This window comes from Triticum aestivum, chromosome 6A, assembly GCF_018294505.1.
Source record: "Triticum aestivum cultivar Chinese Spring chromosome 6A, IWGSC CS RefSeq v2.1, whole genome shotgun sequence".
NCBI classification, from domain to species: Eukaryota; Viridiplantae; Streptophyta; class Magnoliopsida; order Poales; family Poaceae; genus Triticum; species Triticum aestivum.
Genome location: NC_057809.1, coordinates 552,666,107 through 552,689,620, shown reverse-complemented (window position 1 = coordinate 552,689,620; position 23,514 = coordinate 552,666,107). Strand labels below are relative to the sequence as shown.

Here is a 23,514-nt window from a genome sequence, read left to right as displayed (position 1 = left end):
CCTATTAATTCGATTTCGAACACTGTCAAATGTGCGTTTTGCGCATAGTCGAATAGATTGTTGGGCATCAGGTAACACGGTTCTCGGTTCAGTGATTTAGGGTTGGATAGTTTAATTGCGCGAACTGTGATTCTGTCTATGGCTGGCGATTTATCAGCCAAACATGAGTCCTTGCAGGCCTTTCTGCTTTGATTGGGCGAATTTGTTTTTGCTGTCTTTGTTACTGCTACAGCTTTCTTCAGTGTGCATAATAGTGCCTGTAACTTTCCGATTAGTCCTGTTGCTTTTAAACTGTACATTACACTTGCTTTGGCATACTACTGGTAATAATGCTTCATGTACTAGTGCTTACCACTAGTGCTGGTACAATATGGCCAACACTTGCTTCTGTTTCTGCCTTTCTGGTATCTTGAAGCACTTGCTGAGAATTGGAAGCACCATAGTTTGTAGGAAAACTGATACTTTTGTTTTTTGGCCAACTGGGTGTATGGTTGGCAATAGAATAGTGGACTATGAAAAGGGATTCTGGTATGGTTAAACAGGGTTTTATGTGGTCATATGGACTTCATTAGGTAGAGAAAGTACCTTGTGATTTTTCTAGTTTTGGACATATGTCAAGTCTCACCAACTGCATATATGGTCTCAGCCTCTGGCAATTTTTTCTTGGCACAATTTGGTTGTAGCTTATCCTTGAAGCAGGATCTGTCAGAACCAAGTAGACCTAGCTCTGCATTAGTTGTTTTGTGCTTCAAGTGTCCCAGTCAAGGACAAACTGAGTGGTTGCAAAATAATATTATGTGGTCAATGTGGATTTACTATTTTCTGGTGATAGTTCTGAACTGGTAAATAAGTTAACATGCTTAAGTGAGACTTGGCATTTTAACCATGAATTGGGATGATAATGTGGCAGAAGCACATAAGTGGAGCCCCTGTTCAAGAATTCATCCGATTAACCAGTTAACTTGCCGATTAATCCCTACTCATAGGGTCCCCGAGTAGCCGATTACCCGATAAATCGTCGATTAATTGATTAAATGGCCGATTAACTTGCCGATTATCCTATTAATCCCCTACTCACCAGCCCACCGAGCAGCTACCAGTTAACGATTTCCTCAACATTGAGTGGAGCAGAGCATTATTGAAGTAGTGATAAGTCTCCCACTTAACTGTTGGAGCGATAGAGATCCAACTTTGGATAACGGCACTTTTGTACCGTTTGCTTCATAGTGGCAGAGACTAACACATGTTTGCTATCCTCTATTGCCCATTTTCTTTCGTAGACGGAAGGCAAGATTGCCCCGCTTTCATTTGCAGCCACCAAATTGCTTTCCATTTTCTAGTAAGAGAATCGTGGTGATTTTGATGTTTAACTGCACAGAGTTAGCATTATCCATAATCTTTTCTTTTCTGAAAGAATGACCAAGACAAGCATTTTTTATATGAAGTTATGAACTAGAGTTGGTTATTCTTTATGGTAATAATGATTTTTTCCTTTGGGGACCACTGCAGGATACCTTTTACTTCTGTGAAGTATGGGATCTTTAACCCTTCAACTACTTATTTTTTTGGGTAACTTTTACTCTTCAGGGCTCATCTTTTCATCGTATCATCAAGGGTTTTATGGTGCAAGGTGGAGATATAACTGCTGGTGATGGGACTGGGGGCGAGTCAATATATGGATTGAATTTTGAGGATGAGAATTTTGTTTTGAAGCATGAGAGGAAAGGGATGTTATCAATGGCGAATTCTGGTCCCAACACAAATGGATCTCAGTTTTTCATCACTACCACCCGAACACCACACCTTGATGGGAAACATGTTGTCTTCGGGAGGGTTGTAAAAGGGATGGGAGTGGTTCGTGCAATGGAGCATGTTTGTGCTGGAGAAGCTGACCTTCCAACTGATGATATTGTTATTGTTGATTGTGGGGAACTGCCAGAAGGTTCAACTGAAGGAGTTGCAAATTTCTTCAAAGATGGTGACATGTATCCTGATTGGCCTATTGACCTCGATGAAAAGCCTGCAGACGTTTTGTGGTGGATTAATGCCGTTGATTCTGCAAAGTCTTTCGGGAATGAAAATTTTAAGGTTCGCATTGCTCAATGGACAGCACTTCCTGTTCATATTTTTGCTAGTCTTATTTGGTTCAGTTGAGGAAGTTTTCATTGTCGTTGCATGTAATGCATTAATAACATGTATTGCCCAATTCTTTGGCTAAAGCGTAGATGCACTAATAAACTGGGTAAACATAGCATGTTAAATTTTAAAAATACTACACCTAACTTGATTCCTGTTTGGAACTTACAACTGAAGTTTCTGCCTCTCTACAGAAACATGATTACAAGGCTGCACTCAGAAAGTACAGAAAAGCTATGCGGTATTTAGATATTTGCTGGGAGAAAGAAGAGATAGATCAAGGTAGCTGTTCTTTTGTTTCTTATTGCTGTTTACTTTTGTTAAGGTGCTTATGGAAAGAGGTGCATTTTACTTGCTAATCCTAACAACCTATTAATGTGCAGAGAACAGCTCAGCACTGCGGAAAACAAAGTCAATTATACTCACAAATAGTTCTGTAAGTTCAACTTTCTGCCACTTGTTCATGGACAGATCACAAATGCATGCCCTCTATATTACTACATTTAGAGAAATTCTATTTGGTACAACTTTGTGTTTTCTATGTGAAATAGAGTTTTTTTTTCCTTGTAAAATCATTGTTTTTTCCTGGTATATGGAAGTCACCTGTAACTTCTTCAGGCATGCAAACTGAAGCTGGGAGATGTGGAGGGTGCTTTGTTAGATGCAGACTTTGCACTGCGTGAAACAGAGGGCAACGCAAAAGCTTTTTTCCGTCAAGGACAGGTCAGTGTTAAACTTCCATGTAATATACTACTATCCACAGACCAAATGTTGTGGAAATTATATGCACTACAAACATGTTTTGACAAAACTATGACCAGCGCAGTTTACCTTCCCTGTGTTACACTTGTACGCTCAAACTACTTGCATTTATGTGAAATCAAACTGGCTTATTTGCATGTGTTTATCGTTGAGTACATCTTACTTTATATGTTGGACATGAAGATGTGCACTTCCGTCAAATTGAAGATTTGCATCTGTGCCACTTGAGCATCATTTTATGTGTATGCGTACTACATTCTAAAACTTACATTCTTGCTAACCGTAGTGCAATATTATTTTTAATCCTTGTCGTGTCGGTGCTGGGAATATTAATTCTTAGCGCCTTCTCATCAGCTTCAAACTTGGCTTGTCAATAATAAGGTATTGGAATGCAGGCACGCATGACACTCAAGAATATTGATGCTGCAGTTGAGAGCTTCCAGCGTGCGTTGGAGTTGGAGCCAAACGATGGTTTGTATATCTTATTGCCCCCTCATTGACTATTAGTACATTTTCCCCCATTTGCAGCTAAGAATGTTGGTTTTTGTATTTCTGATCCTCAGGAGGAATCAAACGGGAGCTGGCTGCTGCAAAGAAGAAGGTTAGTTCATTGTGGTTATGAATTTTGGGACTAATGATTGTTCGTACAAGATGTTGCTGACTTGTCATCTGTGATTACCCCAGGTTACTGACAGACGCAATCTGGAGCGGAAGGCATTTTCCAAGATGTTCGAGACGTCAGGAAGTTCAGAGAAAAGTGATGGAGTATTGGCAGCAAGTTCAGAGAAAAGTGACGAAGTACTTTCCTAATACCATATTCATCGCCATTTAAATTCTTTGGTTTGGACCTTTGGGCACAGAAACAATAGATAATGAACTATTTGGCCGCCAAATGCTGATGTTGTGAAACACGGGCCAGACCAGATCCTTTCCTTTTCTGCGTGACTGATGGTCTTTTTTGTCGTTGTTGTAGGATAAAAACTGATGCCTCAAGCAAGCGCCTTTCCATTGTTTCGTCTGTCACACATGCTGGGAGCTGCCCTGTGAAAAACTTCAGGTTGTTCTTAGAACCTACTGCAATTATTTCGCCGGGCTTGTAGTTTGTCTATGCGTTTTGACTTGATGCTTTATTCTTTGCAGTTATACTGATGGAGTTTGGACGGGAGAAATAACTCCCAGTGGATGGCTGAAAACAGTGGGGGCACCTGAACCTTTTGTGTTAGTATAGAAGTGGTAGCAATGCTGTCGAAAGAAATGTTTTTCATTGACTTGAACTCTTGGATATCTCGACAACTTCTGGCAAAACACATTTTGCGAGAATTGATGAAACATTGTTGATGACATGACATGTCTTTTTACGTTCCATTTGCGTATCTTTGCACTTGGCCCATGCATTTGGAGCCCCCAATAACCCTGCCAAAACCACCCAGTTGAATGGTCCCAGATAGGAATGACCCATGATGAATTCGACAACCAGAGGTGCCAAAACCACCCATTTGCACTTGACATTGTTGACGACAGCTATCTACACTGCATAGTTCAGATAGGAATGACCCATGATGAATTCGACAACCAGAGGTGTCACAACGTTCAGGATTCATTCTAGAAAATAATTGGCCATTGTCGTAAATCTATGCAGATGGATTTGAAGTACCCAATCTAAACAAGAAAGTACTCAATCCAAACAAGTTAGTTATGCCCATATGCGATGCATCACCTTTTCAAGAACCGGATGGAGTACATAAAATCATGGCAGGTGGCGATTTTTTTGAGCTAGTTCGTGCAGCAGGTCACGATATTTCTGTTCATTGGTTAAAACTTCGAACATACGTACGTAACCAGACCATGTAACCACACAATTCAAAATTCCCACAAAAATGGAACCAGAAGCAGACATAACCGTGGCAGCCCAGTTCTATGAACCCAAACACAACATATATTCTTCCAAGACATCCTCGGACAGGCAAACTTTACACACGGTAGGCTATCTATGTTCTCTACGCATTGTAGTTGTCCAAGCCCAGGTCTCTCAAGGCATCTGTGGCGGCAGCTTTGCAGCTTCCATGTATTGCCTTGGCTTTCCTGATAAGCTTCTCCACGCCTTCGTTAAGCAAGATCGTCCTGTGGTGGTAAAAACAAGTGTTGAGAAGAAAGTATAAGCATGAGCACATCACATTGGGAATAAAAACCAGCTGCAGCAGTAGATTTCGGAGAGATGTGACTTCTACATTGTACCTGTTTTCAGGGTTTCTGACCACGAGATTGCGAATCATAAGGCATGCTTGCTTCTGAGTCAGCGCGGAGGAGGGGAACTTTTGCATTGTCTGTATGGCCAGAGTGCCATAGCCTAGCGCGACTGCACGGGCTGCATGGTCTGGTGACCGCAATGTAAGGACTTGCACGATAGACATTACCTACACATTCAGTTAGTTCGTTACAGGATATGGAAATGGCTCATAGAGTATACAGATTCTTCAGCATTGCACATCTGTGGTTATTACCTCCTGTATTACTGACGGGTCTTCAGAAAATCTAGACGCTAACTTCAAGAACTTGTCAAAACCATCTTGCTGAATGATATTGGCCTTGTTTGCATCACTTCCAGCCAGCTTCAAGAAGAATGTGATGTAAGTTTGATTTAATCAAAGTAGGATTGTTCTCATACAAAAAGAAGGGATTCCTGTGGTACAGTGATGTTGCAGTGTTGTGCCATACTACCATACCTTAGACAGCAAAGAGCAGCAAGATTTTGCTATAACCTTGTTCTTTTGTACGCCAGCCTCATCGATGCACTTAAGAAGCACATCAATCCCACCATTTTCAGATATGGACCGGCATATTTCTTCCTGTGGTACACAAGAACTAAAGATGGTGATATTCTCATAAGCATTCAGGGTAAATGACTTTTATTTATTTATTATCACAATTCCATATAGGCATATAGGAAATAAGTTTTTGATACACAGGACCAAAAGTAAAAGGAAGCAATAACATGTCAGGAAATTTTATGAACATCAAGCTTTATGTACACTAGTTGCCTGCAATTATTCTATTGGCCAGATAAAGTTTATAAACATAGTAAAAATTGCCCCAGAAAAAATGGAGCCTCACTGCTGCGGAAATTGAAAGTTGAAACCATAACATAAAACTGTTTAACTATCATTTATGGGATATGTATATATCGTAGTTTATTCTTACATTAACAGCAATTGCCTTCAAAGCAGCACAAGCTGATGGCAAGCTGGATGGAGCAACTTGCTCGCGGAGTGCGATGACAAGAACTTCTGCGACGCCAATTTCTGCAAATTTCCTGGAATATCCATATACCTGCACCACAAGCCTGTCAATTTCATCTCTTTGGATCCAACATTCATTTGTAAATTACAGTGTCAACTTACAAGCAAGAGTGCAAGATGTACATGTGCCGATGACAATGAGAAACCAGAATGTTCAAAACATGAAACCATGTGATACCAAGTTGGCTTTTTTTTTTTTACATTCTATCTAGTATCTAATAGTCACAAGAAGTTCATGTCAATATTTTTATGCGGATGTGAAATCTAACTACATTCAGATGTGCACCGTTACTTCTACATCATGCTAGATTGCAGTTAATATATAACTATGAAATTTCTGTTTTAACACCTAATTTAGCTTCCTATGCATCTCATACAGACAGCACCTTACTATAACTCAATCTAATTTCCCCATATGGATTTATCTCTGGTAAACTAATTTCATGATTGTCATATTCAAACCGAGTAATAAATATGCAAATCAAAGTGATGCACGTGCTAATGTAAAATTAAAATTATATCAAATCTTCACATGATTCTACAAGCATATAGGACATACTTGAGAAGCCACCACTCGGTTATCGTCGGGTGTCAACAGAACACGTATGGCATCATACACGCTTTGCACTTTACTATTTGATTTGTTCCTCATAACCTCCAGAATGAGTTCATCGACCTTCAAGTCCATAAAGGCGTCTTTCACAACTTCATTGCCAGCAGATGCCGCTGCCATGACACTAAAACCACCATCGAGTATATCTGAATTTTCCAGGGCTCCTTTCAAGATATCCATGACAATTTTGGGCCCTTGGCTTTGCCTGAACTTTTCAGTGCTCCCAACATCTGCAGATTGAGTTCATCCCCAAATGTCAGAAAACGACCAGATAATGCTGATCTGGTAGATAAAAAATTATATGGAGAAAATTAAAACCCTCACATCTATCCTTTGTGGAACGTAAAATCAATAGAACATCCTCCTATCCAAGAACATTCGCGAAGACAGCAACATACCACGGATCAGGGAGCTCAGCGCCTTCAAGCCCGAAGCAAGCAGCCCCTCCTGCATAACCCCAGCCGAAGCGCACAGGGCGACGAGCGCCTCCACGCCACCGTTCCGTGCCGCCACGGCCGCATTCTCCGCCCCCTCGCCGGAGCACAGCTCGAGCAACTCGTCGAGCAAAGAGACCAGCCTGTCAAGATCCTCCCCCGACCTACCACTGGCAGAGGCCTTCAGTTCGTCCAGCACCCGCATCACCGGGTTCACCTCCTCCGCCACGGCGTCCCCAGGCACGCGCCTGATGATCCCTGCAGGAGGTGGCGAGAGGTTCAGTCCGCCGCGTGGTCACGCGAGTAAGAAAGATCAGAGATCTGAAGCCCTGGAGAGGACGGGGGGTGGGTCCGTGGGTACCGGAGAGGTTGGCGCCCTGGAGGGTGAGGGCGTCGACGGCGTCGGCGAGGGCCTCGTCGGGGTCCATTCCGAGGTCCTCCATGTTCTCCCGGACCATGTCATCGAAGGCCTCCTGCGAGATCGCGATCGCCATGTTCTTGCTCTAGGGCGCCGAGCGACGGAGTGAATAGAACGAAGAAGGGGAGAAGCCTTTGGTGGGTTTCCGTTTCCCCCCTTTCGCGACGTGCGGCAGGGGGCGGTTTCAATTTCGAATTTCAAACGATGCTCAAACAGAACGATGCAAGATTAGACCATCTCCAGTAGATGATGTATATTTGGAGATATAAAAGTAGGTGTTGCATAATTTACATAAAAAATAATTTTTACATTCCAACAGATGATGTAAAACTTGTTCGGCGGCATGGCGGCGACGGATCGAGACGATCGGCAGCGGCCGAGCTTGAGGACGCAGTGGGGCGGTGGTCGAGCTTGATGACGAGCGGCGGTCGAGCTTGAGGACGAGCAGCAAGGCGGCGGGCAAGCTTCAAATGGCGCGGCGGGCAGCAGCGGTGGGGCGGCGAAACGACGGTGATTTAGAGGTGTTAGGCGGCAGATCCGGCGGCGGGGGTGGGGAGGCCGGTCTGCCGGCGGCGGGGTGTAGCGGGCTAGCAGCGGATCGAGGTAGGCGTCCAGTAGGGGAGGGGAGGGGAAGTTTCAAAGCGGTTGGGGTGCCGCGCGGCTTGTCGTTTTGCATCTGGGTTACATCTCCGGCTAAGGATGGCATTGGCTCGGGTTTGGATTGGGTTGAACAATATAAAATCCATATCCATATCCATGAAGACGGTCTTTGCCCGTCCATGAAAAAAATCCACGGGTGTAAAACTATCTCCATGTCTAGACCTGATGGATATCCATACCCACTGGATATCCATCGGGTCCTCTCGAGACATATAAATAAGGCATAACACAATGTTAACATAAACTCTTCCATTCTTCGCCTTGTGGCAGGTTAGGCTTCACTTTTGGTAAATCAACGTCCACTAACAACCTAAGATCATGTAGTATTTTTCTAACAGATGAGAATGTCGAGTCATTTAACAAGGAGATAAAAATATTGAAGTATGTTACAGAGGGGATTGAATGTCAACTAATAAAAAATATGACGGGGATTGTGTAATTTCTTTTACATGTTTTAGATAACAAAGTGTAAAATTGCAGTGGGACATGTGACTGTGGGGGTAGGGATAGCTGATTTCTGCCTATTAAATCATACTATCGGGCCGGGTTTGGGTATACCCACGGGTACAAGATTATCCATGCCCTACCCACGAGCAATGGGGGCGGGTTTGGGCGCCGCCCATGGACATAAAAGCATATCCAAACCCTATCCATTCGGGTCGGATATCGATGGATATCCATGCCCATGGGTAAAATTGCCATCCTTATCTCTGGCTGTTGGAGGTGTAAATTTGCATCTTTAAGTATTGTATTTTACATCACTTGAAGCAGGTGATGTAATTTTTTACATCTACGTCATCTGTTGGAGGTGTGGTTTAGACCTCAGAGATGTAAAAGTTAGTTGTTTTTACATCTGCATCATCTATTGAAGATGCTCTTAAAACATAATAGAAGACCAGAACTGCAGGCATCCGACCATCGTAATAATAAAGCAACCACATCATTCTGGATGGCCACCAACAGTGGAATGATGCTGGGTGGAAGAGGAGGTGGAGGGAATAATCTTGGGGCGTGTTTGGTTACCGGCACCATTTTTTCCCTCTTTGTATATGTGTTTTAGATGAGACCGACTGAGGTAAAACACACCAAAAACCAGTGTCTGCACATAATTAGGTTGCCCGCATTTAAGTTGGCTGCATGAGGGAACCAATATAGACCTGCCGTTTTGTTACATGCGTTGCACTGGGCGCACAAACTACACGATATTTGATTGCAAGCTGCATAAGGTGCTACTACCACTTCTCACCAGTGGTGACCTTACCATTCACGATCTGAAGATAGTTTCAGTCCTAGGTAGGCACAAATCGTAGTTCATCATAGCTACTAACAAATATCAGTACAAATATAACAACCAAATGGCTCAATAGGGGAAAGTTCATTGATGCCGAACTTGTTGGAAGTCCATCCTCGTCCTCTTCTTATTCTGCTGATGTTGTTTCTTCTTCTTCTTCTTCTTCTTCTTCTTCTTCTTCTTCTTCTTCTTCTTCTTCTTCTTCTTCTCTTCTGCTATTGCTCTTCTTCAGATCCTTGTCTGATCTTGGTTATCCCATATTGCATGTACGCACTTCATCCTTTTGTTCTTTCAGGCTTCATTGTCAAATGCCACCACACCATGGCCAGAGCTGACAACATCATCATGCTCACCTCTTCCTCCCACGACACTAGTTCATCACAACCCCATTGTAGGATCTAGTTATGCAGAATGCAACAAGTAAGAACAAGCTTAACCTAGGAGGGGAAAGTGTGGAATGGGTTCTGATCCAAGATCTTAAACCTATTCTTCAGAGCTCCAAATGCCCTCTCAGCCGTAACTCTAAGGCTGGAGTGTCTAGGATTAAATAGTTCACATGGAGTCCTAGGATAGTTCCTACTAGCGAACTCGTTCAGATGATACCTGTTTTCTTGAAGGGTGGAAGTGTTGGGGAACGTAGCATGCAATTTCAAATTTTTTCCTACAATCACGCAAGATTTATCTAGGAGATGCATAACAACGAGAGGGGGAGAATGTGTTCATGTACCCTCGTAGACCGAAAGCGGAAGTGTTAGGTTAACGCGGATGATGTAGTCGAATGTCTTCGCGATCCAACCGATCAAGTACCGAACGTACGACACCTCCGAGTTCAGCACATGTTCAACTCGATGACGTCCCTCGAACTCTTGATACAACAGAGGGTCGAGGGAAAGTTTCATCAGCACGACGGTGTGACGGTGATGGTAATGTGATCCGCGCAGAGCTTCACCTAATCACTACGTGAATATGACCGCAGGAGTAAACCGTGGAGAGAAACGCCGCACACGGCTTGGAACAATTGGTGTGTCTCCAAGGGGTGCCCTGCCCACGTATATAAAGGAGGGAGAGGAGGAGGCCGGCCACCAGGGGGCGTGCCAAGAGGGGGGAGTCCTACTATGACTCCAATCCTAGTAGGATTCGCCCCCTTTTTTCCTTCTCATGGAGGTGGAAAGAGGGAAGGAGAGGGAGAGGGGGAAAGGAAAGGGGGTCCACGCCCCCTTCCCCTTGTCCAATTCGGACAGCCCATGGGGGGAGGGGGCACCACCCCTTGTGGGCTCCCCTCTCTCTCTCCCCTATGGCCCATGTTGGCCCATTACTTCCCCGGGGTTCCGGTAACCCCTCACTAGTAGGAAAATGCCTATACACAGGAGCTTAGTAGTATCGCTTTTTATAAGAAACCGTTGCTACTACTTATCAGTAGCGCTTGTAAATGACAAGCGCTGCTACTATGCACTTACCAATAGCGCTGTGTTCATAAAACACACTGCTACTACAACTGCCAGACCATTGCCGGCATGCCAGGCTTAGTAGTAGCACTTTTATGTAGAAAGTGCTACTACTATTAAACGTAGCAGTAGCGCTTTCTACATACTGCTTTCTACATACAAGCGCTACTACTACGGGCTCCTTATCCACACCCACGGCCCACGCTCGACCTCACCCCCCTCACACACTCCACTCGCGTGCCTCCGCCGCACGCTGTCGCTGCCGCCCTCCCCCGCGCGCCGCCGTCCCCGCGCCGGTCTTCTCCCGCCGATCGCCCTCGCCCGCGCCGGCTCTCCTTCCCCGTCGGCCACCCTTCCCCGAGCCGGCCTCCTCCTGTAACATCCCAATTTTTCAATTTGGAATGTTATGCATTAGAGAATCATAGTGCCCTTGGAAACTATTCAGTTGGATAACGATTTGACCTACGAGGAGAAGCCAATTAAGATCCTCGAGTTTGCCAACCGAGTTACTCGCAGCAAGGTTATCAAGTTTTGCAAAGTTCAGTGGAGCCACCACACGGAGGATGAAGCCACCTGGGAGCGAGAGGAAGATTTGCTCAAAGACCACCCTCACCTATTTTCTAGCCAACCCGAATCTCGAGGGCGAGATTCATCTTAAGGGGGGTAGGTTTGTAACATCCCAAATTTTCAATTTGGAATGTTATACATTAGAGCATCATGCATATCATATTTTATTTGCATTTTGGTTGATCCTAGAAATTCTATGCAACTCAATGACCCACGGAGAGAGTTGGGGATTTCGTTATTTTCATATTTGAGTTTTCTCAAATTTTGAGAATAGGATCATTTGATTTTATTTATCTTATCATCAATTATTTCTATTACAAAAATATGAGAGAGGGAATAAAATGACTTTCCCAAATAAAGAAATATTGAGGATTTAATAATAAAATCAAATAAGATTTTATTTCGGAGTTTTTCGGTGTTTTATTTGAATTTAGGAAAAAAGTGTGTTTTTCAAAATTGCATTTAGGTCCCAAATAAATGTTCACCTTGTGCGACTTGATTTTAGAAGCCCGTGAAAATTTATTTCGGAATTTTTGGAGTCCGTTTAGTATTTATTTTTATTTGTCTTTCGAGCGGAATAATTAAAAAAAACGAACCGACTTAACGGGCCGTGTCCGAACTGGACACCGACCCGGGAGACCTTTATAAGCCGAGGCCCGGCCCCGGGGGAAACCCTAAAGCGCCCTAAGCCGTCGCCGCCCTAAGAAGCTGCCGCCGTCGCCGGATCTCGCCGCCGAGGTTCGTTGCGCCTCGTTTTCCGTGCCGAAAAAAGGAAAAGAAAAGAGTCGGCGTTCGTCGTTTTTCTTTTTCTCGGATTAAATCCGCGATTTTTTTGATCGCGATTCCTGGTCCGATTTTCGTTTTAGTTTAACTTTTCGCTCGTTTATCGGAATCAGGCGATTTAAGCGCCTAGGGATTCGTCTCGAAACCCTATACCCGTTTAACCAACTTAAACAAGTTTTTGCTACTATAAAATTTGCCCTAGATCCAGATTACTAGAACGAAGTTGTTTTCTTTCGCCATTGGACTTTCGTTGCTTCGTTCAATTCGATTCTTTTTGCAACTGGAGTTCTTAAGTTGAACCTTCTGGTTAGATCTCTTATTTGAGTTTTACCTGTGCATTAGATGAGTACTTATTGTATGCTTGTTTGTTTGTCTGCGATAGAATAGCCGGAGTGCGCCGCTTGTTACTTCGAATCATTAGGTTTCGTGGATCATCAGCAAGGCAAGTAACACTTTGATCATATCTTTTCTACTACCTAGTTTTATTGCATTAGATCAATCCTCACACATTGCATGGTTAGGATCTAATTAAATTGTGGGATGGGAAATAGATGAGGTAGTACCTATTACCTGTTTATTATCAAACCTTTGGGAGTTACTTCTACGTTTGATTAATATGCCATGCTATGCTAGTAGACGTGGATTGGGTGAGTGATATCCATGACAGATGTGAGATTGTTAATTAATGGTTTATCTAAGGTGGCAACTTAAACACACATCTGGGTGGATTGAGGCACCTGGGTATTCCAGGACTTGCCTGTTTTCTTTTGGACCGCCACCCAGGCTCAAAGGGATCATGAGACTATTCATACTAGAAACTTCTGTGTGCAGCCACAAGCTATTATGGGCTTTAGCATAGTTGATTAAGTCGTGTGAACTCTTACAGTGGTAGACTAGCAGATGTAGGGGTTGTAGGTGGTACGGTCTACCCATCGTAAGGTGCAAACACTTCTGAAAGACTATGTCTCGGTCATCCATTTCTCAAACACCATGTAGTGCGAGAAATCCAACGGAGGAGATCGAGTCTTGTGGGGAAAAGTGCGCAGACCTCTGCAGAGTGTAATAAACTAATCATGGTTAGTCGTGTCCCTGATTATGGACATCTTGAGTATCTGGTACTTGGATTATCATGTGAATCTCAACATGTTACCCTAAATTAACCTTGTTGGGCTTTGTTTAATGATGATGCTTAATTGGGATTGAGAATGCTGTCAACCATTCTCAATGTTTAACAACCACCATGATAGTAATTAAATTTTATTCCTTTGAAGTAGGGAAAAATTGGCTTTACGCAAAACTGTAACCATAGAGATTTCCACCAGCCAAATATGCATATAGTATAGCTGTTTCATTCCATTACTCTCTATGTGTTACCTTGCTAGCATATTCCATGTGCTGACCCGTTTCGGGCTGCAACGTTAATGTTGCAGACTTTTTAGACGATGATTAAGGAGTTTTAGGTCGTGGTTCTATACTCAGTGATGCCGTTGGAGTTGATGGACTCACTTATCTTCCAAGCCTTCCGATGTTATCATTATTAGATGGCCTTAAGCCATATTTATTGTAATAAGTTCTCTTTTGAGACACTCGATGTAATAAGTGTGTGATTGCACTCTGCTATAAATCCTCCGAGTACTGTATGGTGTCAGCATTACTGATCCAGGGATGACACCGGAGCACAGAGATCAGACCGTTTGAGGTTTGGTCGCTACAGAGATGGTATCAGAGCACACGCTGACTGTAGGACATGACCACTAAGCACAAGACCTAGATCACTATTCACTCTCTTCTCTTCTGACCTCTCATCTTTTCTACTCTTTAGGATGGCGGATGCAAGGAACAAGTTCACACAACCGGATGAAGATACACCCTTTGGACGACACTTGAAGGAAGTCACTAGATACCTGAACATAGGAGTACCAAGTTTCATGGGAACCTACATCGCCACTTTACCTGAAGAAGAGCACTGGATGATTCAAGTTCAAGTTCCAGGGAGAACGTTCATGCCAGTCACTGAGCCCATAGAGTTTTCTTTTGATGCACCAACTTGGAGTCTAGGAAAGAGCATGGCAGCTCACATCGCCATGGGACGCATTGGAGAAGTCTACCGCAAGGATCTCAAGGATACTATCTACCAGATTTGTGGGCGCCAAGATGAGCACTGGGAGATGATCAGCACCAGGAAGGATAGATCAATTGCAGCTTTTATCCAGGAGTTAAACCAGCACATTCGACGATAGGAGAACCAGATGTGCGCCAACATGATAGATCTGAAGAAGGCTAAGACTAGAATCAAGGAACTGGAGGAAGAACTCAAGGCTACACGTGAAGATTATGAAGAGGAAATTGAAGTATTGGTGGAGAAGAATGACAACCTGATCAAGAAGATTGGAATATTTATGGGAGACCCTACGCCAGTAGATGAAGACGAAGAACCTTAGGAGATTAGCCCGGAAGACTACATCATCATCGACGACACCGACTCGGAAGCGGATAGTAGCGATGATGACTATGTTGATGAAGCTGGAGCTGATATCATGGAGTCAATGACCGAAGAATATTTCTAGTAGACCACCTCATCAGTAGTAGTAGTCCACCATGTAAATATAGTAGTCCGAGCACTTTTGCGATAGATAAATCGATTGTATGCCCTTGTTTGATTGATTGAAGTGAATTGTTTGTTTTGCCTCATGTGCATATGGGTAGTGTTTTCTCTTTAGACCCCCTCTATTCTTATATCTCATCTTTTCTAAACCCTCAGATGCCTCCGAGACGTGACCCTGGATTTGCCTTTCCACCGGAGCTCACCCAGTTGATCCAGCAGCAAAACACATTGATGCAGTTGCTAGTCCAGAATCAGAATCAGGGGAACAACAACAACAACCCACCACCACCACCACCACCTGTTGACCACTTAGCCCATTTTCTTAGGCTGAATCTACCGGTGTTTTCCAGTAGCACCGAGCCAATAGTAGAGGACGATTGGCTCCGCAAGACAGCTAGGGAGTTGACCATGGCAGGATGCACAGATGCGGAGAAGGTGAAGTTTGCCGCACATCAGCTAGAAGGACCCGCAGCATCATGGTGGGAGAATTTCACAGCCACTTTCCCAGTTGACACTGTCACATGGGATCAGTTTCAGCAGGCTTTTCGTACTGCTCATGTTTCAGCAGGAGCTATGGCCATGAAGAAGTGTGAGTTTTGCAACTTGTGCCAAGGAGGACGGATAGTTGGCCAGTATGTGGAGGAATTTAGTAAGCTAGCACGTTATGCCCCAGATGACGTCGCTACAGATGCAGCTAAGCAGGAGAAGTTTCTGGAAGGACTGAATGATGAGTTGAGCATGCAGTTGATGGTAGCAACCTTCAACAACTACCAGGAGTTGGTAGATCGTGCTCTTATGATTGAAGGGAAGCAGCAGCAAATTGAGAATCGCAAGAGGAAGTATGGACAAGGAAAGTACAATTCAGGAGCTCAGTAGAAGCCACGTTTTACCCCTAGACCGGGAGGACATTTTCAGCATACCCATGGAGTAGGTAGCTCGCACAATCACAATGGCACCAAGAATGGTAATGGCAATGGAGGGAGCAACAGCCAGAACCACACCAACCCCTCAACCCCAGCCAAGAAGGACTTGAGCCAAGTCACTTGCTTTAAGTGTTCGAAGACAGGACATTATGCAAATGAATGTCTTGAATTGCAAAATGGAAATAGCAATGGAAGTTCTGGGAAGAAGCCGAACCCTTTTAACAGGGGACAGGTGAACCACGTTAGCATGGAGGAGGTTGAAGCTCAGCCCGATGCAGTAATAGGTAAGTTTTTGGTTAAGTCATTTACTGCACTCGTTCTTTTTGATACTGGTGCATCGCATTCATACATCTCAAGGGGGTTTGTGGATAAGTATAACCTACCAACCCAAGCCCTTAGGTCACCCATGTTAGTAACCTCGCCCGGAGCAGAGTATGTGGCTAGTCTATGGTGTGATCGGTTACCATTAAGGATTCGTAACTATGTTTTTCCCTCAGACCTAATAGTATTGGAATCTCAAGGATTGGATGCGATATTAGGCATGGATTGGTTATCAAAGTATGAATGGAATAGTGAATGTGCTAGTAAGTCAATTTTGCTTACCACACCAGAAGGGAGAAGGATCAAGTATGTATCCCGACATGAGCCAAAGAGGACTCAAGTAAATTGCCTAACAGGAGTTGTGCAGGAGGAAGTACCAGTGGTAAGGCATTTCCCTGATGTATTTCCAGAGGAGTTGCCAGGCATGCCACCGGATAGAGATATCGAGTTTTTGATTGAGCTATTGCCAGGCACAGGGCCAATATCAAAGAGACCATATAGGATGCCAACAAAGGATTAGGTGGAAATTAAGAAGCAGATTAAGGAGTTACTGGATAAGGGATATATTCGCCCAAGTTCTTCACCTTGGGGATCGCCAGTACTTCTAGTGGAGAAGAAAGATGGATCGTTAAGGATGGTTGTTGATTATCGAGGATTGAATGAAGTAACAATCAAGAACAAGTACCCACTACCTATGATCAACGATCTGTTTGATCGATTGCAAGGAGCTAAGGTATTTTCCAAGATCGATCTGCGATCAGGATACCACCAGTTGAAGATTCGAGAACAGGATATTCCGAAGACAGCTTTTACCACCAGGTATGGGCTGTATGAATATACCGTGATGTCATTTGGTCTGACTAACGCACCTGCCTATTTTATGAACATGATGAACAAAGTATTTATGGAGTTTTTGGATAAGTTCGTCTTGGTATTCATTGATGATATCCTAGTTTATTCGAAGAATGAAGAGGAACATAAGGAGCATTTGTGTTTGGTACTTGGAAAGCTCAGAGAACATCAATTATATGCCAAGTTCAGCAAATGTGAGTTTTGGTTGAAGGAAGAGGATTCCTCGGACACGTTATATCTGGAGAAGGTATAGCAGTAGATCCCACTAAAGTCGAAACCGTGACCAAGTGGGAAGCCCCAACAACAGTTGGAGAGATCCGGAGTTTTCTTGGACTCGCAGGATACTACCGGAGATTTATTGAGAATTTCTCAAAGATTGTGAAGCCTATGACTGAGTTGTTGAAGAAGGATACCAAGTTCATATGGACGGTGGAATGTCAGGCTAGTTTCCAGGAGTTGAAGAAACATTTGGTTACCTCACCAGTGTTGATTTTGCCAGACCAGACCAAGGATTATGAGGTGTATTGTGACGCTTTACGTCGAGGACTTGGAGCAGTGCTTATGCAAGAAAGGAGAGTTGTTTCATATGCCTCAAGACAACTGAAACCTCATGAGTTGAATTATGCCACACATGATTTGGAGTTAGCAGCCGTAGTGCATCCATTGAAGACATGGAGACATTTTCTCATTGGAAATCATTGTGAGGTGTACATGGATCATAAGAGTTTGAAGTACATTTTCACCCGGAAGGAGTTAAATCTCAGACAAAGGAGATGGTTGGAGCTTATCAAGGATTATGATATGAAATTGCATTATCACCCCGGAAAGGCTAATGTAGTAGGTGACGCATTAAGCCGTAAGAGCCATGTCAATACATTAATGATGGGAGGAATACCAAGGGAGTTAGCAGAAAATCTTCGTGAACTATGTGTGGAAATAGTTCTGAGAGGCTATGTAGCAGCATTGGAGATTCAGTCAACCTTGATGGATAGAATCAGAGAAGCTCAGAAAGTTGACAAAGAGATTGCCGCTATAAGGGAGAAACTGAGCAAAGGAAAAGCTAAAGGATTTCGTGAGGATGAGCACGACACCCTATGGTTTGAAGACCGTGTTTACGTGCCCAATGACCCGGAGATCAGGAATTTGATTTTGCTAGAGGCACACGACTCACCGTATTCAATTCACCCAAGAAATACCAAGATGTATTTGGATTTGAAGGATATTTTCTGGTGGACTGGAATGAAGAAGGATATTGCGGAGTATGTAGCAGTTTGTGATGTATGTCAGAGAGTAAAGGCAAAGCATCAGAAGCCAGCAAGATTGTTACAACCATTGCCGATACCCGAATGGAAGTGGGATAAGTTAGGCATGGATTTTATCACAGGATTGCCCAGGACTTGTTCAGGCTATGACTCGATTTGGGTTGTAGTTGATCGATTGACGAAGGTAGCTCATTTCATCCCAGTAAAGACCACTTACACCAGTGCTAAGTTGGCAAAGATATACATGACCAGGATCGTATGTTTGCATGGAGTTCCGAGGAGTATCGTATCAGATAGAGGAACCCAGTTTACCTCAAAGTTCTGGAAGCAGTTGCACGAAACTTTGGGTACCAGGCTAGAATTCATTATATCTTTTCATCCACAGACAGATGGACAGACCGAGAGAGTCAATCAGATTTTGGAGGATATGCTGAGAGCTTGTGCACTAGATTATGGATCTAGTTGGGACGATAATTTGCCATATGCAGAGTTCTCTTACAACAACAGTTACCAAACCAGTTTAAAGATGGCCTCTTTCGAAGCTTTGTACGGAAGGAGGTGCAGGACACCGTTTTCATGGGACGAAGTTGGAGACCGCCAGCTGTTTGGACCTGACTTGATTAAAGAGTCTGAACAGAAGGTGAAGTTGATTCGCAATAGGCTCAAGGTAGCCCAGTCCAGACAGAAAAGTTATGTAGATTCTAAACGCAAGGAGACAATTTACAAAGTCGGAGATAGAGCTTATCTTCGAGTATCTCCACTTCGAGGAACAAAGCGTTTTGGAGTTAAAGGGAAGTTAGCGCCATGATTTGTAGGACCATACCGAGTTTTGGAGTGTATGGGAGAAGTGGCCTACAAGTTGGAATTGCCTGAAGGATTGTCAGGAGTTCATGATGTGTTCCACGTTTCTCAGTTAAAGAAATGTCACGCGGAGATGGCTGACATACCGTTGAGAGACACAGTGCCCTTGGAAACTATTCAGTTGGATAATGATTTGACCTACGAGGAGAAGCCAATTAAGATCCTCAAGTTTGCCAACCAAAGTTACTCGCAGCAAGGTTATCAAGTTTTGCAAAGTTCAATGGAGCCACCACACGGAGGATGAAGCCACCTGGGAGCGAGAGGAAGATTTGCTCAAAGACCACCCTCACCTATTTTCTAGCCAACCCGAATCTCGAGGGCGAGATTCATCTTAAGGGGGGTAGGTTTGTAACATCCCAAATTTTCAATTTGGAATGTTATACATTAGAGCATCATGCATATCATATTTTATTTTGCATTTCGGTTGATCCTAGAAATTCTATGCAACTCAATGACCCACGGAGAGAGTTGGGGATTTCGTTATTTTCATATTTGAGTTTTCTCAAATTTTGAGAATAGGATCATTTGATTTTATTTATCTTATCATCAATTATTTCTATTACAAAAATATGAGAGAGGGAATAAAATGACTTTCCCAAATAAAGAAATATTGAGGATTTAATAATAAAATCAAATAAGATTTTATTTCGGAGTTTTTTGGTGTTTTATTTGAATTTAGGAAAAAGTGCGTTTTTCAAAATTGCATTTAGGTCCCAAATAAATGTTCACCTTGTGCGGCTTGATTTTAGAAGCCCGTGAAAATTTATTTCGGAATTTTTGGAGTCCGTTTAGTATTTCTTTTTATTTTTCTTTCGAGCGGAATAATAAAAAAAAACGAACCGACTTAACGGGCCGTGTCCGAACTGGACACCGACCCGGGAGGCCTTTATAAGCCGAGGCCCGGCCCCGGGGGAAACCCTAAAGCGCCCTAAGCCGCCGCCGTCGCCGGATCTCGCCGCCGAGGTTCGTCGCGCCTCGTTTTCTGTGCCGAAAAAAGGAAAAAAAGAGTCGGCATTCGTTGTTTTTCTTTTTCTCGGATTAAATCCGTGATTTTTCTGATCGCGATTCCTGATCCGATTTTCATTTTAGTTTAACTTTTCGCTCGTTTATCGGAATCAGGCGATTCAAGCGCCTAGGGATTCGTCTCGAAACCCTCTACCCGTTTAACCAACTTAAAAAAGTTTTTGCTACTGTAAAATTTGCCCTAGATCCAGATTACTAGAACGAAGTTGTTTTCTTTCGCCATTGGACTTTCGTTGCTTCGTTCGATTCGATTCTTTTTGCAACTGGAGTTCTTAAGTTGAACCTTCTGGTTAGATCTCTTATTTGAGTTTTACCTATGCATTAGATGAGTACTTATTGTATGCTTATTTGTTTATCTGCGATAGAATACCCGGAGTGCGCCGCTTGTTACTTCGAATCGTTAGGTTTCGCGGATCATCAGCAAGGCAAGTAACACTTTGATCATATCGTTTCTACTACCTAGTTTTATTGCATTAGATCAATCCTCACACATTGCATGGTTAGGATCTAATTAAATTGTGGGATGGGAAGTAGATGAGGTAGTACCTATTACCTGTTTATTATCAAACCTTTGGGAGTTACTTCTACGTTTGCTTAATATGCCATGCTATGCTAGTAGACGTGGATTGGGTGAGTGATATCCATGACAGATGTGAGATTGTTAATTAATGGTTTATCTAAGGTGGCAACTTAAACACACATCTGGGTGGATTGAGGCACCTGGGTATTCCAGGACTTGCCTGTTTTCTTTTGGACCGCCACCCAGGCTCAAAGGGATCATGAGACTATTCATACTAGAAACTTCCGTGTGCAGCCACAAGCTATTATGGGCTCTAGCATAGTTGATTAAGTCGTGTGAACTCTTACAGTGGTAGACTAGCAGATGTAGGGGTTGTAGGCGGTACGGTCTACCCATCGTAAGGTGCAAACGCTTCTGAAAGACCATGTCTCGGTCATCCATTTCTCAAACACCATGTAGTGCGAGAAATCCAACGGAGGAGATCGAGTCTTGTGGGGAAAAGTGCGCAAACCTCTGCAGAGTGTAATAAACTAATCATGGTTAGCCGTGTCCCTGGTTATGGACATCTTGAGTATCTAGTACTTGGATTATCATGTGAATCTCAACATGTTACCCTAAATTAACCTTGTTGGGCTTTGTTTAATGATGATGCTTAATTGGGATTGAGAATGCTGTCAACCATTCTCAATGTTTAACAACCACCATGATAGTAATTAAATTTTATTCCTTTGAAGTAGGGAAAAATTGGCTTTACGCAAAACTGTAACCATAGAGATTTCCACCAGCCAAATATGCATATAGTATAGCTATTTCATTCCATTACTCTCTATGTGTTACCTTGCCAGCATATTCCATGTGCTGACCCGTTTCGGGCTGCAACGTTAATGTTGCAGACTTTTCAGACGATGATTAAGGAGTTTTTAGGTCGTGGTTCTATACTCAGTGATGCCGTTGGAGTTGATGGACTCACTTATCTTCCAAGCCTTCCGTTGTTATCGTTATTAGATGGCCTTAAGCCATATTTATTGTAATAAGTTCTCTTTTGAGACACTCGATGTAATAAGTGTGTGATTGCTACTCTGCTATAAATCCTCCGAGTACTGTGTGGTGTTAGCATTACTGATCCAGGGATGACACTGGAGCACAGAGATCAGACCGTTTGAGGTTTGGTCGCTACACCTCCCTCGCCGGCCGACCTCCCGTGCCGGCCCTCCTCCCCCGCCGGCCGCCGCCCCGTGCCCGCCGTCCTCCGCCGAGAGGTACTCCTCCTCCCTCCTCCTCCCTCTAGGTTAATTAGGTTAACTAAGTGAACTAGCTAGGTTAATTTGGTTTACTAACTAGGTTAATATGATGTTTTTGAGTTGTTTGGTTAACTAATTTGGTTCACTAAGTAGATGTTAGTTAGGTTAGGGCAGTAGTGGTACTGTTAATTAGATGTTTTTTAGTTAAGGGAGTAGGTTAGGTAACTAAGTAGATGTGAATTTGGTTAGGTAACTAAGTAGATGTTAATTTAGGGCATGAGTGTTTAGTTTAGATAAAATATTTAATATAGTTCTTTTACAATTTTTTAGTAAGTGTTTAATAGAATTAGTAAGAAAATTAATAGAACTAGTTTATTTTTAGTAAATACTAGTTTATTTTAGTTGAACTAGTTGAATCAATAGAACTAGTTTATGTTTAGTAAGAAAATTTAGGTATATGAGATTTTATGATCTAATTAAAAATTTACTATATAACTAGTTATTTTTAGTAAGAAAATTAATAGAACTAGTTTATTTTTTAGTTAAAGCAATTATTCCCGCATTGACGTCGATGATGCCTACCCCGCATCCTCGTCGTCGACTCAGTGGAGGAGGCCTGCTTGATCAGAGGGGCCATGTCCGGGATTGGGCTCCGCCGGGCTGGTACTGGGAGGTGCTACCTTCCCGGGGGCGTAACTTGGTGAGGAGCTAGCCCGTCATTGACCCGAACCTTCTTTGGTGGTGGTCGCGTGGGCCTGTGACGGTGCAGGGGCTTGAGGACCCCACGGAGGTGGTACGTCACCGTGTCAGCGAGGAGGATGAGCACGTCCGTCGCTACATGGATGCGTTGGAGGGCAGGTTCTCCAATACCTGGCAGGTTCTTCAGGGATCTCACTGGAGCTATGATCCTGTGATGGTTCCTTCTCTTTTGATGTCCACCTCCCGCGCTGATACCCGTCGTTTGCTAGGGTTTTAGCTGTATTAGTGATGTTATATGTATGATACTATTTGAGATGTATTACTGATAATATTCCATGATGTACGGACGAAAGAGATGATTTAGTTTTTCTTATTGAATGCATGCTAATTTGAATACTAATTTATTTTACCATTTGGTTTTGCTTATTGAATGCTCAAATTGAAGAACTACTCCTATTTTGAATGCTCAAATTGGAGAGCACTATGCAAGGCGTATGTATTTGATTAGTTTGATAGCTTATAGGGTTTTTGTTTTTGCAGAAATCAAGGAGCACCTCCATCATCACCGCCATCGTCCCCGTCACCAACCCCCTCCGACCTCGAGGTGAGACCTTGAAATGTTTTTTTTTTCATATTTTCAACCATTGAAATGCAATGACCATCAAGTTTGAATGCTCATATGATGTAGATATAGACATGTATATCTTGTGTTGCTCAAATAGGATATGTGCTTGCCCAAGTGGCCGACCATGTTTGCAGGTTACACCTCCGGGTGGCCTATGTTTTGCCGTAGTGGCATATG

The 23,514-nt window shown here is 43.2% G+C and overlaps 2 protein-coding genes across 2 annotated transcripts in view; one reads left to right on the top strand and one right to left on the bottom strand.

Moving 5' to 3' along the window:
- Positions 1-4,241, top strand: part of LOC123128429 (peptidyl-prolyl cis-trans isomerase CYP40) — a 5,134-nt gene extending 893 nt beyond the window's left edge. Inside the window, exons 2-10 of the mRNA XM_044548425.1 lie at positions 1,588-2,088; positions 2,331-2,418; positions 2,520-2,572; positions 2,755-2,859; positions 3,294-3,369; positions 3,462-3,499; positions 3,583-3,696; positions 3,872-3,955; positions 4,039-4,241. Coding sequence (XP_044404360.1) covers positions 1,588-2,088; positions 2,331-2,418; positions 2,520-2,572; positions 2,755-2,859; positions 3,294-3,369; positions 3,462-3,499; positions 3,583-3,696; positions 3,872-3,883 — 987 coding nt within the window. The 3' untranslated portion in view covers positions 3,884-3,955; positions 4,039-4,241. The remainder of the gene's footprint in view (positions 1-1,587; positions 2,089-2,330; positions 2,419-2,519; positions 2,573-2,754; positions 2,860-3,293; positions 3,370-3,461; positions 3,500-3,582; positions 3,697-3,871; positions 3,956-4,038) is intronic.
- A 469-nt stretch (positions 4,242-4,710) lies between these two features.
- Positions 4,711-7,832, bottom strand: LOC123128428 (armadillo repeat-containing protein 6). Its single transcript, XM_044548424.1, has 8 exons — positions 7,603-7,832; positions 7,206-7,499; positions 6,754-7,037; positions 6,097-6,225; positions 5,622-5,744; positions 5,400-5,507; positions 5,134-5,312; positions 4,711-5,019 (listed from the first exon to the last, which is right to left on the bottom strand). The coding sequence occupies exons 1-8, from the start codon at positions 7,733-7,735 to the stop codon at positions 4,896-4,898; spliced, it is 1,374 nt and encodes a 457-aa protein (XP_044404359.1). The 5' UTR covers positions 7,736-7,832; the 3' UTR covers positions 4,711-4,895.
- Positions 7,833-23,514: the final 15,682 nt, after the last annotated feature.

What these genes read in the sequence shown, in the direction of transcription:
- LOC123128428 (XM_044548424.1), bottom strand. Translation starts at nt 7,735, where the DNA reads ATGGCGATCGCGATCTCGCAGGAGGCCTTCGATGACATGGTCCGGGAG. An exon ending in CCAGGGCGCCAACCTCTCCG is followed by an intron (nt 7,500 to 7,602) that starts GTACCCACGGAC and finishes CACCTCCTGCAG; the next exon opens with GGATCATCAGGCGCGTGCCT. An exon ending in ACCGAGTGGTGGCTTCTCAA is followed by an intron (nt 6,226 to 6,753) that starts GTATGTCCTATA and finishes CTTGTGGTGCAG; the next exon opens with GTATATGGATATTCCAGGAA.